Raw genomic sequence first — 16963 nt, 5'->3', positions numbered from 1 at the left:
AAAAAAAAAAAAAGAAAAAGAAAAAGCTCTCTCATCTGACCAAATTACTTTTCATCAATATTGCTTTAGGAATTACAGACATACTTTAAAGATTTTACTCTTGTTAAATATTTTAGTGCATTCGATATTACTCAACAGTCATAAAATGATCCAAGCAAGCAAGGATGTTTTAAGACGCAGTATTTAGATGTCAAGTTTCATTGTTAAATGTATGCAATTTCATTTTCCAACCCGAAACTGAAGTCAATAAATACATCATATACCAGCAAGCAGCAAGATACACACTTTTACACATAATCCAATCAATTATTTCTCAACCAAAAGCTATTGAAGACTTGAGTTAAGGATTGTTTCTATTGTCTACATAAATTAGAAAACTCTAGAGGGAGAAACAAGCATCGTTTATCTAGAATACACCATGATATAAACGTAGGCTAAGAATCTGCCAAGTTCTGAAATTGGCCAGCTGGGAATCCAGCAGCCAGAACCAGCCTTCAAACAACACCACTCTTTAAAAACTCTCTTCAGAAGCTGTGAGTGATCCACCCAGATGGAAAAACAAGTCACTCTACCCGGATTCATACACAGGAGGAGCCGTGGGAGACACGTCTCATCAGCAGCACAGGAGGGCTTAATGAAGAAACCAACACCAAGCAGAGCTGCATCACAGCAGAAGGAAGATCTCCAGATTTGGGATCCAGCCCCCAAAGCCAGAGTAGTTCAATAGTAAGTCATCAGAGCACTGGCTTTGATAGGAGTGTCCTTCTTTAATGACACCTCATCAAACAAGTGCAGCCCCTGACAAGTTAAGACGTAGTTCCAAAATAAATAGCTTGATTGTTGTTACAGCATCAAAGAAACTCAATCATTTGTAATTCTTCATCAAAAATCATTCAGTGGCTGAGGAATAGATGGTATGGCAATGTGTACTTAAGTATAATTTCATCTTCTTAAATACAAATCATTTGAGCAACAGAGGTATAACCTTGATTATTCCTGTGTAAATACAAGCACTTCACCTCAATTACTGGCTCTTAAAGCAAAAATACAAGTAACATCTCCCAAGCTTGCAGAAGATCGAGAGATTCATTAAGCCTTTCAGTGAAGAAAGGAAAAAAATAATAATAATAATAAATGATTTCCAACACACAAAGAGAAGCAGAAGACCAAGCTATGTGCAAACTGTGAATTAGTAAACAATTTCTGAGGCATTCCAGCCTTTATCTCTGCAGTCACATCCCAAAAATCCCACTTTCTTGTTCTCAAGGTTACTTCCATAACTCATTTAAGGATGAAACGCAACAGGTATCACAATGTAAGCAGTTAGGATGCACAAATATTATTTCACATAAATCATTTTCTTAATATAAATTCTCCACCACAGTAAAACACATTAACATCATCATATGGATGCTATTCAAACAAGAGAAGATGGACAACCCAGCAGTTCAGACACAAAATCACAGCCCTATTCCATCCAAACCTTACTCACAAAAGCTCCAAATTCTAAGTAATTTTATTGAGCAATCTACATTTCAGCAGCCAGGTGACAACTTGAGGCTTTTTCAGCACTGATATTTTATCATTCTTCAATATGTCACACTTCCACCACTTATAAAGCTGAAAAATAACCTCTAAAGCAGCAACATTTGGGAGCATCATTATAAATAAAACATTCTGGGGTAGGCTCACCTGAAGCACATAGACTCTGACACCTGACCTCTTCACTCTGGTATTCCTAGAGGGCAGTCTGTCTCATCCTGAAGTAGACTTTTCAAATAAAATATATCAGTTGTCTCCCAAAAATACATTTTTCTGTCTGTTGACTATAGAAGGAACCCAGCTACGATAAAGCCACCTCTACTCCATAGACATCTTCAGTTAAGCAAAAGGAAACCAACTTTCTATGCTTAAGCTGAATGAAAGATGACACTCATTCAAGTCTTACTGCAAGATCCGCCTCTGACACTCTTCTTATCAGGAGGTGAGATTTGGGGGTCTTGCTTTGTAAGTAACAAGGCAGTAGGCCCCTTAGGAATACTGGTATCATCAATATTTCTGGAGAACTGATAAGAAGCCTTCCTTGAACCTTAAAGGTTCCACATAGTCAACAAACATAAATCACAAGGCACCACCACCATAAGTCTAATTCTCTGCCACTCATTTTCATGTCCACAGTGATGAACTATTTTAAATTAGACTACATGCAACTGAACAGACCTCAGTAATGAAATAAAAATGACAGGAAAGCCATCATTTTCGGACAGTAATCTGTACAAACTGTACACGACTCATTTTCGCTCTTCCACAACAGGGGAATAACATATCATTCCTTTTATCATTTGCTTAAGTGTATTTCAACTGCAAATCGCTATAAGGAAAACTCAATGTTGATTAAATGCACAAGAATTTTCACTTCAGAACTCAGCGTATAATTCAGTATATGGTTTTTTATAAGTAAAAATAAAGAAGAGCCTTTAACAACAGATAATAACTTGGTAAACCAAGTCTATAGAACAGCTGCGTTTTAAATTTTATTGTTAGAAGAAACCAAAGAGTAATCTAACTCATCTAAAAGCCCATCAACTGCTTCTTTCTTCGAAAGGAAAAATGTTAGATGTCGGATAAAAATCAGATCAACGAAATGGCAGTGAGTTCATTACAATAATCTGAATGACACATTCCATTTTTTTTTCTCCTCCACTAAAACACAGAAAATAAATGCATACCTGCACCAGGTGATCGGCGCTGAGACTGCGGTCTTCCAGTGGGCGAAGAAGGTTCCTTCATCCGATCAATGACGCTATCAGATAGCTGGAAAACAAAACCCCGAGCCCCATCAATCAGCCTGCATCTCCTCCTTCACCTCCATTACCCCTTGCCCTCACAAAACTGAAGTAAAACTTATTTAATAAAATAGGACAGAGCTTTGAAATAAGACACAAGGACAGCTGAAATGTTATCAACATAATCAAACATATCAGCATAAATTATTTCAACCATCCTTCCCCTCCTTGGTGGGGTGAGCCCTTCTCTGTGAGTACAAAGAATCAGAACATTTTGCTTCTCACGGAACACAAGAAAGCAGTACAATCAAACACAGGATACGCCGCCATCCCCCAGCACATTGTTGCTTCTATTAAATCAGCCTTTTTTGCCTTTCTCTGCTATTGGATGGTGGTCAAACACCATGCTGTGCAGTCGCAGAGCACCCAGCAGGAACTTCATTCTAATAGGGCTCCCAAAGCACTGGAGCAACAGCAGTCATAGCAAGGATTGTCACCTACAGAGTTCAGCCTATGTGCATACCCAAAAACACTGTCACAAATTACATGGAATCAAACTGAGAGTAAGAAGAGTGCCCAATATCAGATCTACTGTACCTCAAGGAAAAACAAAGGGTTGCCCTGAAAGTAATGCCCATTGGTCCACAATGTCAGAGGTGGATATTGGTGGTATGGCAGTAGATGTTGAACCCTCTCAGCAATATCCCAACAGAGGCAGAAGAGGGACAGACTGACAAAGTGGTATCTGACACAAGAGTGCGTATGAAGCAAAGAGGTGGAATTGAACTCCTCCAAGTGGCAAAAATGGCACCCACTGACATCCGTGAACACTTGCTGAATGTTTATGGAGACCAAAGAGTGGATGTGAGCACAGTGAGGTGGTGGTGCCTGTCAGCAGTGGCAACAGCAGGTTACTTCCACTGGCGCAGATTTTTTAGCGCACAGCACGCAGGCTCTTGTTCATCACTGGCAAAAATGCAGAGCTAATAGTGATGATCACACTAAAAAACAAAGTTTCGCAGCTGAGAAACTACTCTATTAAACAGTGTTATTATGCTCTTTGTAAGTGTTGTATTCTCTATAGAAATAAAAAGAAGGCATTACTTTTGGAGTAACCTACATCTAACAGAAAAAAAATCATATAAGTTCTTATTTTTCAACTTAGAACTTTCCTTGAACACCACGAACACAGCTTTGACTACCCTTAAAAACTATTTTTCATTAGAGAGTTCTTTACAGCACTATGTTTCTCACTGGCAGAAATCTGCGTTAGAGAAGTTCTGCTACAATTTGAACTCTAACATGCAATTGAAGAGGTAAAATTCCTCCATCATAAGACTTCTTGCCTTAATATCAAATCTCTCAACCAAACTTGACACAATTAGTCTTAGGTATATAAAGAGACCCACTTACAGATACCCCACTGATTAATGAATCTGTATTTCCCTATCACCTGTGATATCATGCAGTTTTCGTAGTCAATATTTCAAGATACAGGATACTTTACAGAAGTTTCAATAGGATACTACACAGAAAATTCAACAGCACTTCCTAGTATTGAAGCAGCTGGAGCCAACAATAAAGCAATAAATGCTCACCAAGCACAGGAATCAAATAAAAAGAAATTACAAAGATGATAAACTCTGTTGCAACTTAACAGTGCCAGTAATTAAACAGTAACTTAAGATACAGTCACCTATTTGACCAAGACCATTACACGTCCAGAACAGGGAAATATTAGTGTGACAAAACAAATGTTACCACCATCCTTTGCTGTGCAACACTCCTCCCTATCAGCAGGGATAAAAGACATGTTATCACTCCTGCTATGAACTGCAGTGTCTTCTGTTGACAAATCACTATGCTGCAAGATTTTGCAGTGTCTTATGCCACAAGCTATCTGTCCTTTGCTATGTTACAGGCAACAGTGTGCCACAAAATGGGAAAGAACATGAATGCTTCTGTAGACTGAACTGAAAACTGGATATATGGAATCCCAAAATTGATTGGGTTCAAAGAGATTTCAAGGTTCATCGAGGTCCAAGCCCCCCCACCACAGGCAGAGTTGCCACCTGCCAGATCAGACTGCCCAGTGCCCCATCCAGCCTAACATTAAACATCTCCAGAGATGGGGCATCCACAACTTCCCTAGGGAGCCCATGCCAGCACCTCACCATCCTCTCAGTGAGAAATTCCCCCAACGCCTACTCTGAATCTCCCCTCTTTTAGTTTAAAACCATTCCCCTTTGTCCTATCACTATCTATCTGCATAAAAAGTTGATTTCCCTCTTGTTCATAAACTCCTTTTAAATACTGGAATATTGCAATGAGGTGTCCCTAGAGCCTTTTCCAGGCTGAACAAGCCCAGTTCCTTCAGCCTGTCTTCACAGGAAAGGTGCTCCAACCCTCTGATCATCTTCATGCCCTCTTCTGCACCCACTCCAACAGTTCCACATCTTTCCTGTACTGGGAGCCCCAGACCCCGACACAGCTCTCCGGATGAGGCCTCACATGTGCAGAGCAGAGAGTGACAGTCACCTCCCTCCCTGCTGCCACCTCTCTGTTCACACAGCTCAGGATATCGTTGGCCTTCTGGGCTACGAGAGCATGCTGCTAGCTCACACAGCTTGTAAGAGAACGTGGGAACACGAGCAGCTCTGAGACGTGGAGATCAGAAAAGGCACAAAACAAATTCTTCCAGTCACACATCTCTCCCAGCACCGTGCTGTCCTTGGAGACCAGACCGAGGGACCAGCACAGTCACAGCAAGCTTCTCACCAAAAGAGAAAGCGAGAGCAAGACCTGAGGATAATAAGGAGTAAGGGGAGGGAACGGCCAAAACTCAAGGAGAGAAGGGAACGGGAGGCAGACGCCGGCAGCACAGCGGCACAAAACGGGGAGAAAGACGAGACAGGCACAGGGGCAGAGCCGGGCAGGCCAGGCCCCACGTGCCCCTCAGAGAACGGAGAAGAATCTGTCCTAGAGAAGACGCCCAGGCCCGGGGGAGCCCCGCTCTCACCCGCACGCCCTTCACCACTGTGATGTTCTCATTCTCGTCCGCCTCGAAGGTGACACGCCGAGTGCTGCCGCTGGCGCCCATCTTCGCCCGGCGCTACCAGGCCGCGGCCAGGGACAGCCCCAAGGAGACTCTCTGTACCCGCTGCCAGTGCGCCCCTCAACAACACCGCCTCTCACTGGGCCGTCGCTCGCTTCACCCCGCCCTCCGCGCCTAGAAACCTTCTTCCTATTGGCTGCGGGCCGTAGCCATGGAAACCGCTCACACCCGCCGAAGAGCGGCGAGGCACCCGGAAAGGGTGCGGAAACTTTTTCAGTTAAACTTCCCGAGGTAGGTGGACAGACTACTGCTCCCAGGATCCTTAGCGCTAACAGGCGGGGGCGGAGTGCGGGGCTCCCGCGCATGGCTCGCTGGGTAGTGTAGTTCTCTGCGGCCCCAGGCTGAAGGAACTGCGTACGCGGGGAAATGCCGTTCGTCGTGGCCCAATGCGGCTATCCCTCTGAGAGGGTATGTTCTGGATTTGGGGTGTGGTTGTACATCTGTCATCCCAAAGATGTTACCATGCCTCAGGACAGGCCCTTGTGGGAAGTGTTCCTCAAGGCTGTGCTGGAGCCCTAAGCTTGTAGGATGTTTGAGTTGGAAGGGACCTTTGAAGGTCATCTAGTCCAAATTGGCACCTCAATCCATTTTTATAATGTTATAAAATTACCATTAACCCTCTTGGACCATTAACTCCTTTCAGTAATTACCATTACCCCTTTGGACATGTAATCTTCGTTCCAAGAGCTGAATAATGTTAGTAACATGTAATGTATTTTCTCTTCAGCCTAAAATAAAAGGTTCACTAGGATCTGGCTGCTCTGCAGGTAACATCTGTTCTGTAGGTTGGATGGGGCTGGTGGCCTGCCAAGATTGCCAGAACTGCAGAGATTTGTGCTGGGGAGAGGCCTGAGAGGAGAAGAAGGTGTTCTCTGGTGTATAACCTCAGAAAACATACTGTAACTCAGATGCCAGTAACATCAGAAACATCTTTGAATTTCTCTGTTCTAAATGTGAGGCAAGAAATACAATTACATAGCAGGTATATCTCACAGAATTATAGAATCATTTTGGTTGGAAGGGAAATTTAAAGGTCATCTGGTCCAACTCCCTGCAATGAACGACACCTACAGCTCAGGTTGCTCAGAGTCCCATCCAGCCTGACCTTCAGTGTTTCCAAGGGTGAGACATCCACCACCTCTCTAGGCATCCTTTTTTAGTGCTCACCACTATTACTGTAAAATCTCTTCTCTTTTAGATTGAAACCTTTCCCCCTTATCCTATCACAACATATCCTGCTGAAGAGTCTGTCCTGTTCTTTTTCATACCCCTTCTTTAGATCCTGAAATGTTGCTCCCAAGTCTCCCAGGAGCCTTCTCTTCTCCAGGCTGAACAGCAGCAGCTCTCTCAGCCTGTCCCCGTAAGGAAAATGTTCCATCCTTTGGATCTTTTCTGTGGCCCTCCTCTGGATGCACTCTGACAGGTCCACATTTCTGCTGTACTGAGGACTCCACATCTGGACTCCAGTGCTCCAGGTAAGTTCTCACCAGCACAGAGCAGAGGAGGGGGAGCAGCTCCCTCGACCTGCTGACCACGCTGCTTTTTATGCAGCCCAGGATCTGGATGTTGCTTCTTCATATCCAGTGTACCATACACCAGTACCCCCAAGTCTTTTCCAGCATATATGAATATATGTGATTTTTCCTCTTCTACCATCTGTCCTCTTCACTTATTTTACCCATTCACTGCATTTTGTTATTAGCCAAGATATAATGCACGGTGAAGCCTCTCTCATCTTCTGGGACTTGTTGCACTGGTGAAGAATAATAATAACCATAATAATTTGCAAAATCTTTTTTTCATGGAATCACAGATTTGTAGAGGTTGGAAAGGACCAGTGAGGATCATCAAGTCCAAGTCCCCGCTAAAGCAGGTTTACTATAGTGGGATGCATTTGGTACAGCAGATTTTTTTGCCCGCCTTCCAAGTCTTCTTCCTGGCTTGAGGAAGGCAGTCCTATTTGTACTGAATGACACTGATCCCTTCCACTCCTCTGCAAGACATCTGTCCCAATGTGTTTACTGCTGATCACAATAGATTACTGCAGCCTGTGTCAACTGACTCATTTAATTTCTCTGAGTAGATATAAACATCATGTTGGTTGTATCAACAGCACTGCTCACATGTTCTCAGTATATTTTCAAGCAATTTTTATTTGGATTTAAAGTGTTTGTCAGCTGGCATTTCAGCAGTATCTGCCTTCCTTGGGGCTTAAGATATTGCTGAAGCATTGGCTGATTGCCACTTTACTACCAAATAAAAATTGCTTGAAACTATATCAAGGACAGATGAGCTGTTCTCTCGATGTATATGACGTAATGTTGATGCCTGTTTTTATAAATGTTAAAGTAGTTTTTATGAAGGGTCAGTATTAGAAATTCAACACCCATGTAGCTGTAAACTTCTAAGGGAATAAATGGACTGTGTTTCTGTTTGGCACGACACTTTGTTGGCACCAGCAAGCTGAGGGTATTGTATTTTTTTTCTGCACCAGGTCAAATTGTATTTATTCAGTTAGCCATGGAACTGTTGTGGGAATGCCTTCTTCAACCCTGAATATATGTCTTCTAATATATTTGTTCTCTCCTCTGCTGGGAGAGTTCTGAGAAAATACTCATGACTCACTGAGCAGAAAGATTTATATTTATGAATTAAGGTTTTAACAGCACCTATTTCCTACTGTGGGTTTTTATGTTTGCTTTGAATGACTTGGAATTACAGAACTCTGTAATATATGCATAGATCGTGGACAAGGGGAGAGATCATTCTTAAAGAACAAATGGTCAGAAATTACAACCCCAAATTGCTTTGGGTCATTTTAATGTGTCCATAAGGTTCAGTCACTGTAGAAAAAGCAGGGCTGAGGTACCCCAGAATTTATGGTTCCCCTATAATAGGTGGAAATGAAAGACTATTTGCTGCAGGCCAGAGCAATCTATATGTCAGAAGCTTTTCTGGTGGACAGTCAAACATATTTGAGAGCTCCTTCAAGGACACTGCTAAATGAAAACTATTGCAGATCAATGGTAGATAAAGCTACCTACATTTGCAGATGAAAAAAACATTCATTAACAATTGGCAAATGCTCATGTTTATTTTGCAACTCTCACAAGTGATTTGCAAATAGAAAAAGAAGTCATTCTGTGTATAACTTCAAACGATTTACATGTTCTCATGAGTAACATGCATATTTTAAGACTAGTGTGTATCAATGTGGTATATAGATTTGGCTGCACTGTGGCATAGAAAAAACAACAACCTAGTTTAGACTAACTAGTGCAAGCAGCAGACGTAAGTAAAGCATCAAAAAAGAGCTCAGCACAGAATAATTTCCGTTACTACTCAGCAGTGTTAATCCATCTACAGGAGTTCTGTGCAGCTAAGTCAGGCTTATTTTGATGTGTGTTACCTCAAATGACTGCATTCTAATCTTCAGTCATAGCAAAACTTTTCTGAGATATATATGATAAAGTGACATGATCAAGGACATCCAGTAAGTCAGTGCCAAAATAGAATGTTAGTCTTCTCTTTAGTGCTTCCTAGAGAGTATTTTTCTACTAAGAAGAAAAGATAATGCAAGAGCAAAGTGACACATAAAAATATAGCAATCAATACAAGCTTATTAACTGCTTCTGATTCTTGTTTGATCTGAAAGTATTTATGAATTGTGTAAGCTGAAAATCCATCTCAAACTGGTTGGCTTCAAATATTTCATCATGTAGCTGAAAAACAAGCAGTATTTTACTAGATTAAAAACATTTACTTCTCATGGTGCTGTGTTCTTTTCCACATACTCCAGACATTTCTATGGGCAGATAATAAACAACTGATACTTCATTAAAAAGCAGTGCTCTTGTCCAGTCTGGATTTGTTCTTGCCTTAACATATTTCTTTGTGGTAGAAATAGGTCTTGTATCACTCAATACTCAAGATGTTAGCTATAATGTGAAGCCACAGAGTAGTGAAGGACAGGGTTGCCAGACATTCACTAACAAATAAATCCCAATGAACCCAGGAACATGTCAGTATTAAATTTCAGACTGTTGTCTCAAGGTTTATAAAATGCCATGAAAACACTTGATAGGTGAGGTGACATATAAAGGCTCATTGCACACCCACTGTGAGTTTTTATTCTGCAGAGGGTCATCCTGTTCAGTCCCTGCCAGGGTGAGCGTGTTGTACTGTATGACTTAAAATGGTTGTTCCTTGATGGTAATCTAGTCCTTAGAAATGTTCATGGAAGGACTTTGATAGTACCTAGGTTCCTCCTGTCAGCACTGATCAGAATTGCAAAGTCTGCAAGTTCTCCAGGTCTGGCAATTACTCTTTCCTGCTGGATGTAACAGCCCACGGTGCTTTCTGCTCTAAGATGAAACTTCATCTGTAAATAATGTATCATCAGTGCATTCCTAGTGTGCCAGATCCTGCCTCTTTTGGTACTATTGGCACAACTTTTGGTACCTGTTACAGCTACAGGACACATTAAGCTAAACCATCAAATTCTTCTACATAAGTTTTTCATATGTATTTAAGAGCTTTGGTTATATAGAGGACAGAATACATTCCCTTTCAATTCTAGTTCAGCTCTTCCAGAGTCTGAATGACCATGGCTTATCTCAGAATCGATGCTGCAATCATTGTTTCATTTTTCACAGTGTTTTATTCACATTAGTTTAAGACAGGGGCACTTTTGAATTTTGCCACACTCTCAGTAGCACCCTATTTGCAACAATTACCAGTTGATATGGCATCTGTATGGTTTGGTTTTCTGTGCAATGAAAGTTAACAACCTCATCAGTAAATAATAACTAATTATTTTTCTGAGCAAAAAAGTCAAATTCTACTCATCATACTCATTGCAGACATGGAGACTGGATTTCTAGTTGGTGTTTGAGACCTCCATGTGATGAGTGCCATTTGCAGAATACCACTACCTCCTCAAGATCAGCCCAGACCTGGGCTATTTTACTATTCTTTATTTCCCTGTTGGCTACTACATACTGATATTGGATTATGATTATACTCAAATCACCCCAGAGATCTCTGTACTTTTCACAGAGGGCAGCCTGGATTCCATGCCTTGCAGCACTATCCACAGGAAGTTGTTGCAAAGCTTATTTAGTTAATGCATATTGTGCAATTCAGGACCCTCGGATTTGTCTGTGGGTTTCCAAGCTTAATATATTAATATTATGTCATATTAATATGTGATTATTTATGTTGATATACTTTTATCTGACTAGTGTGGTTCACATCAGTAGCAAGCGAGCTGCAGGATTTGTAGCCAGCCTGTCATTTCTAAGACCAGATTTGATTCATGGTCTCATTTCCTGTTTTTCCTCCCACTGCTCACAGCTCCTTTTTTCCTTCTCCATGGTCCATTTATTAAATGTAGAGTTAGAAACACAATTAGAATTTACTCAAGTCTGAATATGAATATCTGAATATCTGAATACGAAATCTTTGGAACAATAAAAATTCTTTTCCAAACCTGTCTTATCTAGCTTGCCTGTTCAGATGATGAGCTTGGCCTTCCCTACTGACTGAATAAATGAGAAAGAAGCATGATTCCATCAATTCCAAGCAAGGACAGTAGGAGAAATTCTGAAATTACCAAACACTGCTATAAGACCTGCAAGTGCAAAAGCACAATGTTAGGTAAATAATATTTATATGGCTTTTTGTATACACTGATATATGAAATGAACACCAAAAGTGTTGTGGTGCTGGGCACTGATACAGCAAAAGTAATTGGTGAAGTCTCAAATAGAATTGAGGAAGCTGTCTCCTGCAGACCATGGTTGAACAGGAACAGTAGATCCAGCTGAGGTTCCACCTGACAGCATTTGCGCAAGTAAAGAGTGTTGTTGAGTTCCAGCAGCAATTCAGACTGGTTTTCAAAGGTGCAGAGGTATATATGGTGCCCACATCCTTCCTTCACCTGTGCCACTTCAGGAGTTCCTGAGTTTAGTTTACACAAGGGCAAGAGCAGGGGCAGATAGAAGGGATAAGCTAAGAATATTTCTCTTTCTTCCCCCATTAGCATACAACAGGTATACTTCTAAAGGGAAACAATCACTCAGGGAAAAAAAAATCAAATTATCATTTGCAGAACTGACGATTAGAACTTTTGTCACAAGGAAACATTTGCAGTCCAGGCACAGCCAAGTACATTGTGCAGGGAGCTGAATTCACACTCTAACAATACATTTCTTAGGCTATGGTTTGCTTTCAGTTTGCTCTGTGCATTCATGCACTCCTCTGTGTATGGTCAGATGAATCAGATGAAAGCCCTTCTATTCTAGGTTATATTTTGAGTTTTATAGAGCACATTTTCCAATTGGAGAGCATCTGAAAACATTTCAAAGTGTCCAGTGTATCTTGTACAAATAGGTTTCTCAAATTATTTCAAAAGAGGCACACAATACAAAGCTTGTGGTCTGTCTCCTTGAGTGGTTCATCCAGTTTGTGACAACAGTCTCCTGCTGCTTTTAGGCAACAGAATTACTCGGCTGGCCAAGTGAGGTGTCTGTGGTACCTCCCAGAAGAGTGCTGGTGGATGAGATCTGCAGATGAGTATACGATCATAAAAAGCACAGGTCATGGCCCTATCACAACTCGTATCTCCCTCTAGAGGTTGGTTCCCTTAAATTCAAATGAGCTTCATAATTAAGTCACCCATACTTGAATTATGTTTAGAGATAACAAAACAACCCAGTGCAACTGTATTCCTAAAGAAGGAATATGTGCCTAACATGAGGTCTAACAACCAAGCACATGTCTGCACTAAAGAAATCAGGCTCAACTCCTTCAGACAGCTCAGGTGTTTGAAACAATGCCCCGCATCCATGACATTATCTATGAAGACACCTACAAGGAAAAGCCTAATCACCTGTCTGTGGTGTGAGAGGCTCGGAATGTTGTTGCACTGAAATTTATGCTATGGAGTAGAACAAAGAATTTGTTAGACCAGATAATATTGTAACATAACAGTAGTCCAAACAAGTTAATATTTTTGAAGACTCATCAATAATGCAGTTTGAACGGCTATACAGAAAAGCCTTTTTGCTCCATTCCCCTTATCTCTGGTGTGATGCTCATCCTGCCAATGTTCCTCTGCATCCCAGGGTTGACAGGTTCAGTCTCCCTTGAGCCAAGTCAAGGGACAGGGTAAACAAGTCATCTCCACCCTGAGGCCTTCCTTGGAAAGACTATGATGCCAGTGGTGAGGTTTCTACCTTCTCATTCTTGAGTCCCCAAAGCCATCTTCATCATCCTCTCCCACCTCCTGTCCCTTCCCCTGACCTATAGTGCCAGTGGCAGACCTACCCAGTGCCAGAGCTGCCCTGTTTCCCAGCCCTTGGCCACTGAGCTCATGCTTGTGTCCCTTGGGCAGGGGACATTTGTGATCATGAGGACGCCCAGCTCAGCCCACAGCAAGCCTAGCTATCTTGAGATGCTGCAGTGCTGGGTCAGCACAAAACCCATGGGCTTCGACTGATGGTAAAAATCACATTTACTACACATTAATAGGCTACATTATCAATGTGACAGGATCTGCAGGACAGAGAATAAGAACAGTGAAAATACTTGGAAGAAACAAACATATTTGGACATACAGAAAGGTCTTCAAGTCTGGCACAGAAATTGAAACCTAACTTCAATTTCTAAAAGCCTATAGAAAACAAAGAATGAAAATTCAGTTTTATCTGTCTTTTTTTTTAATTAAATTAAGATGCTTCTGGCAATGTAGGGCAAAGAGAAAAAGCTTTTTGTTTTCATCTTTTGGATTGTTGTTTTTCCTGAAATTGTCTCTTTAGTACACAGGAAGGTCTACGAGAATACAAAAATTAATTTCTTAATAGAGGAAGTTTATAACTGGATTGTACTGGATGTCACAAAGAGATTCGTGGATTCAGGTGATTGCTGAAGACAAAGTTTGCCTGTCAGAGGTGGTCTTCTGTGCCAGCTTCATTGCACTTGCCTTCATAAATAGACAAGTGGCTGGGACTGCAGCACAGAGCTGGGTTCAAGCTGCTTTGGTACAAAAGCAGAAGGATTTAGTATTTAACATCAATGTCAGTAGAAACGTTTCATGACCTTCAACAGGCCTCTGCCCCCTATGGAGTTATTCATCAGAAAACTTGGCTGGGCTGTAGCATCATCTTAGACACATTCAAGTGCCTCCTGCAGAGAGCATCAAGGGCTAGAGGACTCAGCATTGATAGTCTCTGTGGCCTCGCTCCACTGGGGCTTGAGTCACAAGGGCTGGGAGCTGCATTTTCAGAAGCAGTTTTTTTGATCATTATCTATTCTTTCTGCTCTGCCTGAAGAGAGAGAGATTTGAAGTAATCTCAGTTAATATTCGCTTCTTCTTCCATCATATCATTAGATGCTTCCTCTGCTACTTCAACTTTTTGGGGCTGAAATGTACAATGCCTCTCTGGAAAACAGTTGTCTGATACTTCTGCATATTATTTGTGCTTCCTTACCACCTAGACGGGCACCTAGTCACAGAACCAGGCCTGTACAGTGGGCAGAGTGAGCAAGTAGCAAGAGGATGATTGTGGTGAGCTTTGCAGAGACACACAACACTACAAATCCCAAATGATATGTAAACTTTCCACTGCTGAAGAACTCAGCCTCAGGCCAAAACCTTAACATGAACAGGCTGTCCAGGAAAGCTGTGCACGCCCCATGTCTGGAGGTGTTCAAAGGTGTTGGATAGGGCCCTGGACGACCTGATTTAGTGCCTGATTTAGTAGTTGGCAACTCTGCCGATGGTAGGGCGACTGGAACTAAGTGATCTTTGAGATCTCTTCCAACCCAAGTCGTTCTATGATTCCATGATCCCCAATCCCTCCAGTAAGCATTAGAGAAGTCATCGTGTGTTGGAATATCATCAACACAGCTACTAAAAGGACTTTGTTTCTTCCTTTATAAAAGCTTATTTGGCACGCCTATTATATTGTTTGACATAATCTGAAATAACATTCTCATAGGCAAAGTATGAAACACAGAATGCATGCAGAAGTATTCCAAAATGTAAGGCTATTATTAGTAGCTTGGTGTTCAAGAGAAAATGCAATACTTAGCAATTCTGAATACTAACTTCATTGAAACTCTTCTTACAGTCATTTCCCCAGGGAAACTCATCCCAAGTGAACTAGCCTCAATCTTATGGTTAATATCTGGGAGAAAAGTAAACCTGTGGTTAAATCTAATGCCCTGAGTGATATTGAAGGAAAAATGATCAACATCACTTAGATAGAAATTGCCTGAAGCTAGAAGTATTTTGTTCTTCAAGTGATCTTAATTTCATGTATCCAAAAAGAAAATGGAGTTAGATTCTTTCTTCACACAATAGTCTTGAAGAATTTCCCCCAGGGAGATCATTTTTATTTAATTGAAAAGTACCTGCATTCCCTTTATCTCATTATAGTAGCTTTAAACAAGACATAGTCTGTGGGAATCAATGGGGAAAAGTCCTCTATTTGCTATCCGGGGTATTCCATTTACACTGTTTACTTTTCCAGTAGTAAATCTTCAAGGAGGCTGTCAGCTAAGTTAGTGAAGTGCCATAATAATTAAACAGGAGATTAAACAATTCATGAGTAGTGTAACTAATGTAAGGAAGTGAATTTACCTCTGTATATAGAAGAGGTAACACAAGTAATGGCATTCTGCCCCCAAAATTTTGAAGTATTCCAAAGTAGAGGTGGGACAGATGAGAGTCCAGGAAACAAATAAAAGGTTTAAACAAAGCTTGAAAATGAATCAGAGAGTTTAATGTTTCTGTCTTGACACAAAGAAGATTGATAGGTAATTTGATTGTAGTGCTTAAGCACTTTCACAAAGAGAAAATATTGGAGCTTTTCAATCTAAGAGAATAAAGTATAATAGCAAATGGATGTTAAGTCATGCAATTTGCAGAACAGATCTACAAGGAACTGAGACAAACCCACAGGAGGGGGTAAATCTTCTGGCTCCTCCTTGAGTGCGCACCTCAAGTTCTTCATCAGAAAGGCAGAAGTTATTTGTAAATGGCATCTGTGAATGGCATCAGTCAAAGTAGGTGATCTAATGACTTGAAATTAAAAAGCTATGCCTGTGACTGCTAGGACTTCTCTATCAAGTTACCTGCCTATCATAGGCACATGGAAGACAAAGACAGGGAACAAACTCTCACACTGCTTTGGAAAGTGAGGTATCTACTCAGATCTGTGTGGGGTCATCCTATGCAAACGAGAGTGTAACTCAGGAAACCATGTTATGATATTGCCAGTGTTAAGTCCCTCAGCTTGTGCTGAAAGTGTGACTTTCAGAAATGCAAGCTGGCTGAGGCTCTCATGCCTCAAAGCAACCTGTCACAGCAATTTCTGTCAAGCTTTTATTCCTTCTGACAGAGGCCAGAGCATCCACTGTGGGCAGTTACCAGTACAATAAGTCTAGTCCATCACTGAGTTTGACTCAATCTAGCAGAGGGAACAGTGGTCACACATTGGCCCTTCCACTGATACACCCCAGTAGTCTCCAGTTTGTGCTGACAGTTCTCTACCTTCTCCAGAGAGTCATTCTGTTAAGTTTTCTTTTGCAGCAGAGACAACCACAACAAAATGTAGAGCACTGTATTGTTTGCCAGGATGGACAGGAATGGTTGACTGCGAAACTGCAGATTGATTAATTATACATGACCCAAGCAGATTATTTACTCAGTAAGAGACTAACACAGGATCTTTTGTCTTGTTTTGAGTCTTGCTTGTTAATCTGTTTGATTAGGCAGTTTGTAAATAACAGGTAAATAAAAATTGGGAATATTAAACATGACTGGTGAGTAAAGGGCAGCCAATGCTCACATAAGCGAGCAGTAAAAGAGTAAGATTTTTTTTTAAATCAATTAAAATGGTAAATAAGGAACAAAGCAGGGAGAGAGAAACAAAGATGGCCATCTAAAATATAGATTGCTGTTTTGAAAAGTCCTGAATTGCTTTATAAATGCATCCATACAACATACTGAGCTTAAATATATTTTTACCCATTGCTCACAAAGACATTTGGAAGG

General features: G+C 41.2%; 1 protein-coding gene and 1 long non-coding RNA gene across 2 annotated transcripts in view; one reads left to right on the top strand and one right to left on the bottom strand.

The window, feature by feature from the left end:
- The window catches only part of LOC100546538 (MICOS complex subunit MIC19-like), a 29423-nt gene extending 23436 nt beyond the window's left edge, over nt 1-5987 (bottom strand). The window contains exons 1-2 of the mRNA XM_010710355.2: nt 5806-5987; nt 2730-2814 (exon numbers count right to left, since the gene is read on the bottom strand). Of these exons, the coding sequence (XP_010708657.1) occupies nt 2730-2814; nt 5806-5886 (166 nt within the window). The 5' untranslated portion in view covers nt 5887-5987. The remainder of the gene's footprint in view (nt 1-2729; nt 2815-5805) is intronic.
- A 103-nt stretch (nt 5988-6090) lies between these two features.
- LOC109367152 overlaps nt 6091-16963 on the top strand; it is a 31227-nt gene continuing 20354 nt past the window's right edge. The window contains exons 1-4 of the long non-coding RNA XR_002113957.2: nt 6091-6309; nt 7181-7376; nt 11406-11559; nt 12397-12537. This is a non-coding gene — a long non-coding RNA (uncharacterized LOC109367152). The remainder of the gene's footprint in view (nt 6310-7180; nt 7377-11405; nt 11560-12396; nt 12538-16963) is intronic.

The sequence above is a fragment of the Meleagris gallopavo genome, chromosome 1, assembly GCF_000146605.3.
Source record: "Meleagris gallopavo isolate NT-WF06-2002-E0010 breed Aviagen turkey brand Nicholas breeding stock chromosome 1, Turkey_5.1, whole genome shotgun sequence".
NCBI lineage: Eukaryota > Metazoa > Chordata > Aves > Galliformes > Phasianidae > Meleagris > Meleagris gallopavo.
Note: the sequence above shows the minus strand (reverse complement) of the source record. Positions and strands in the feature narration are given on the sequence as shown.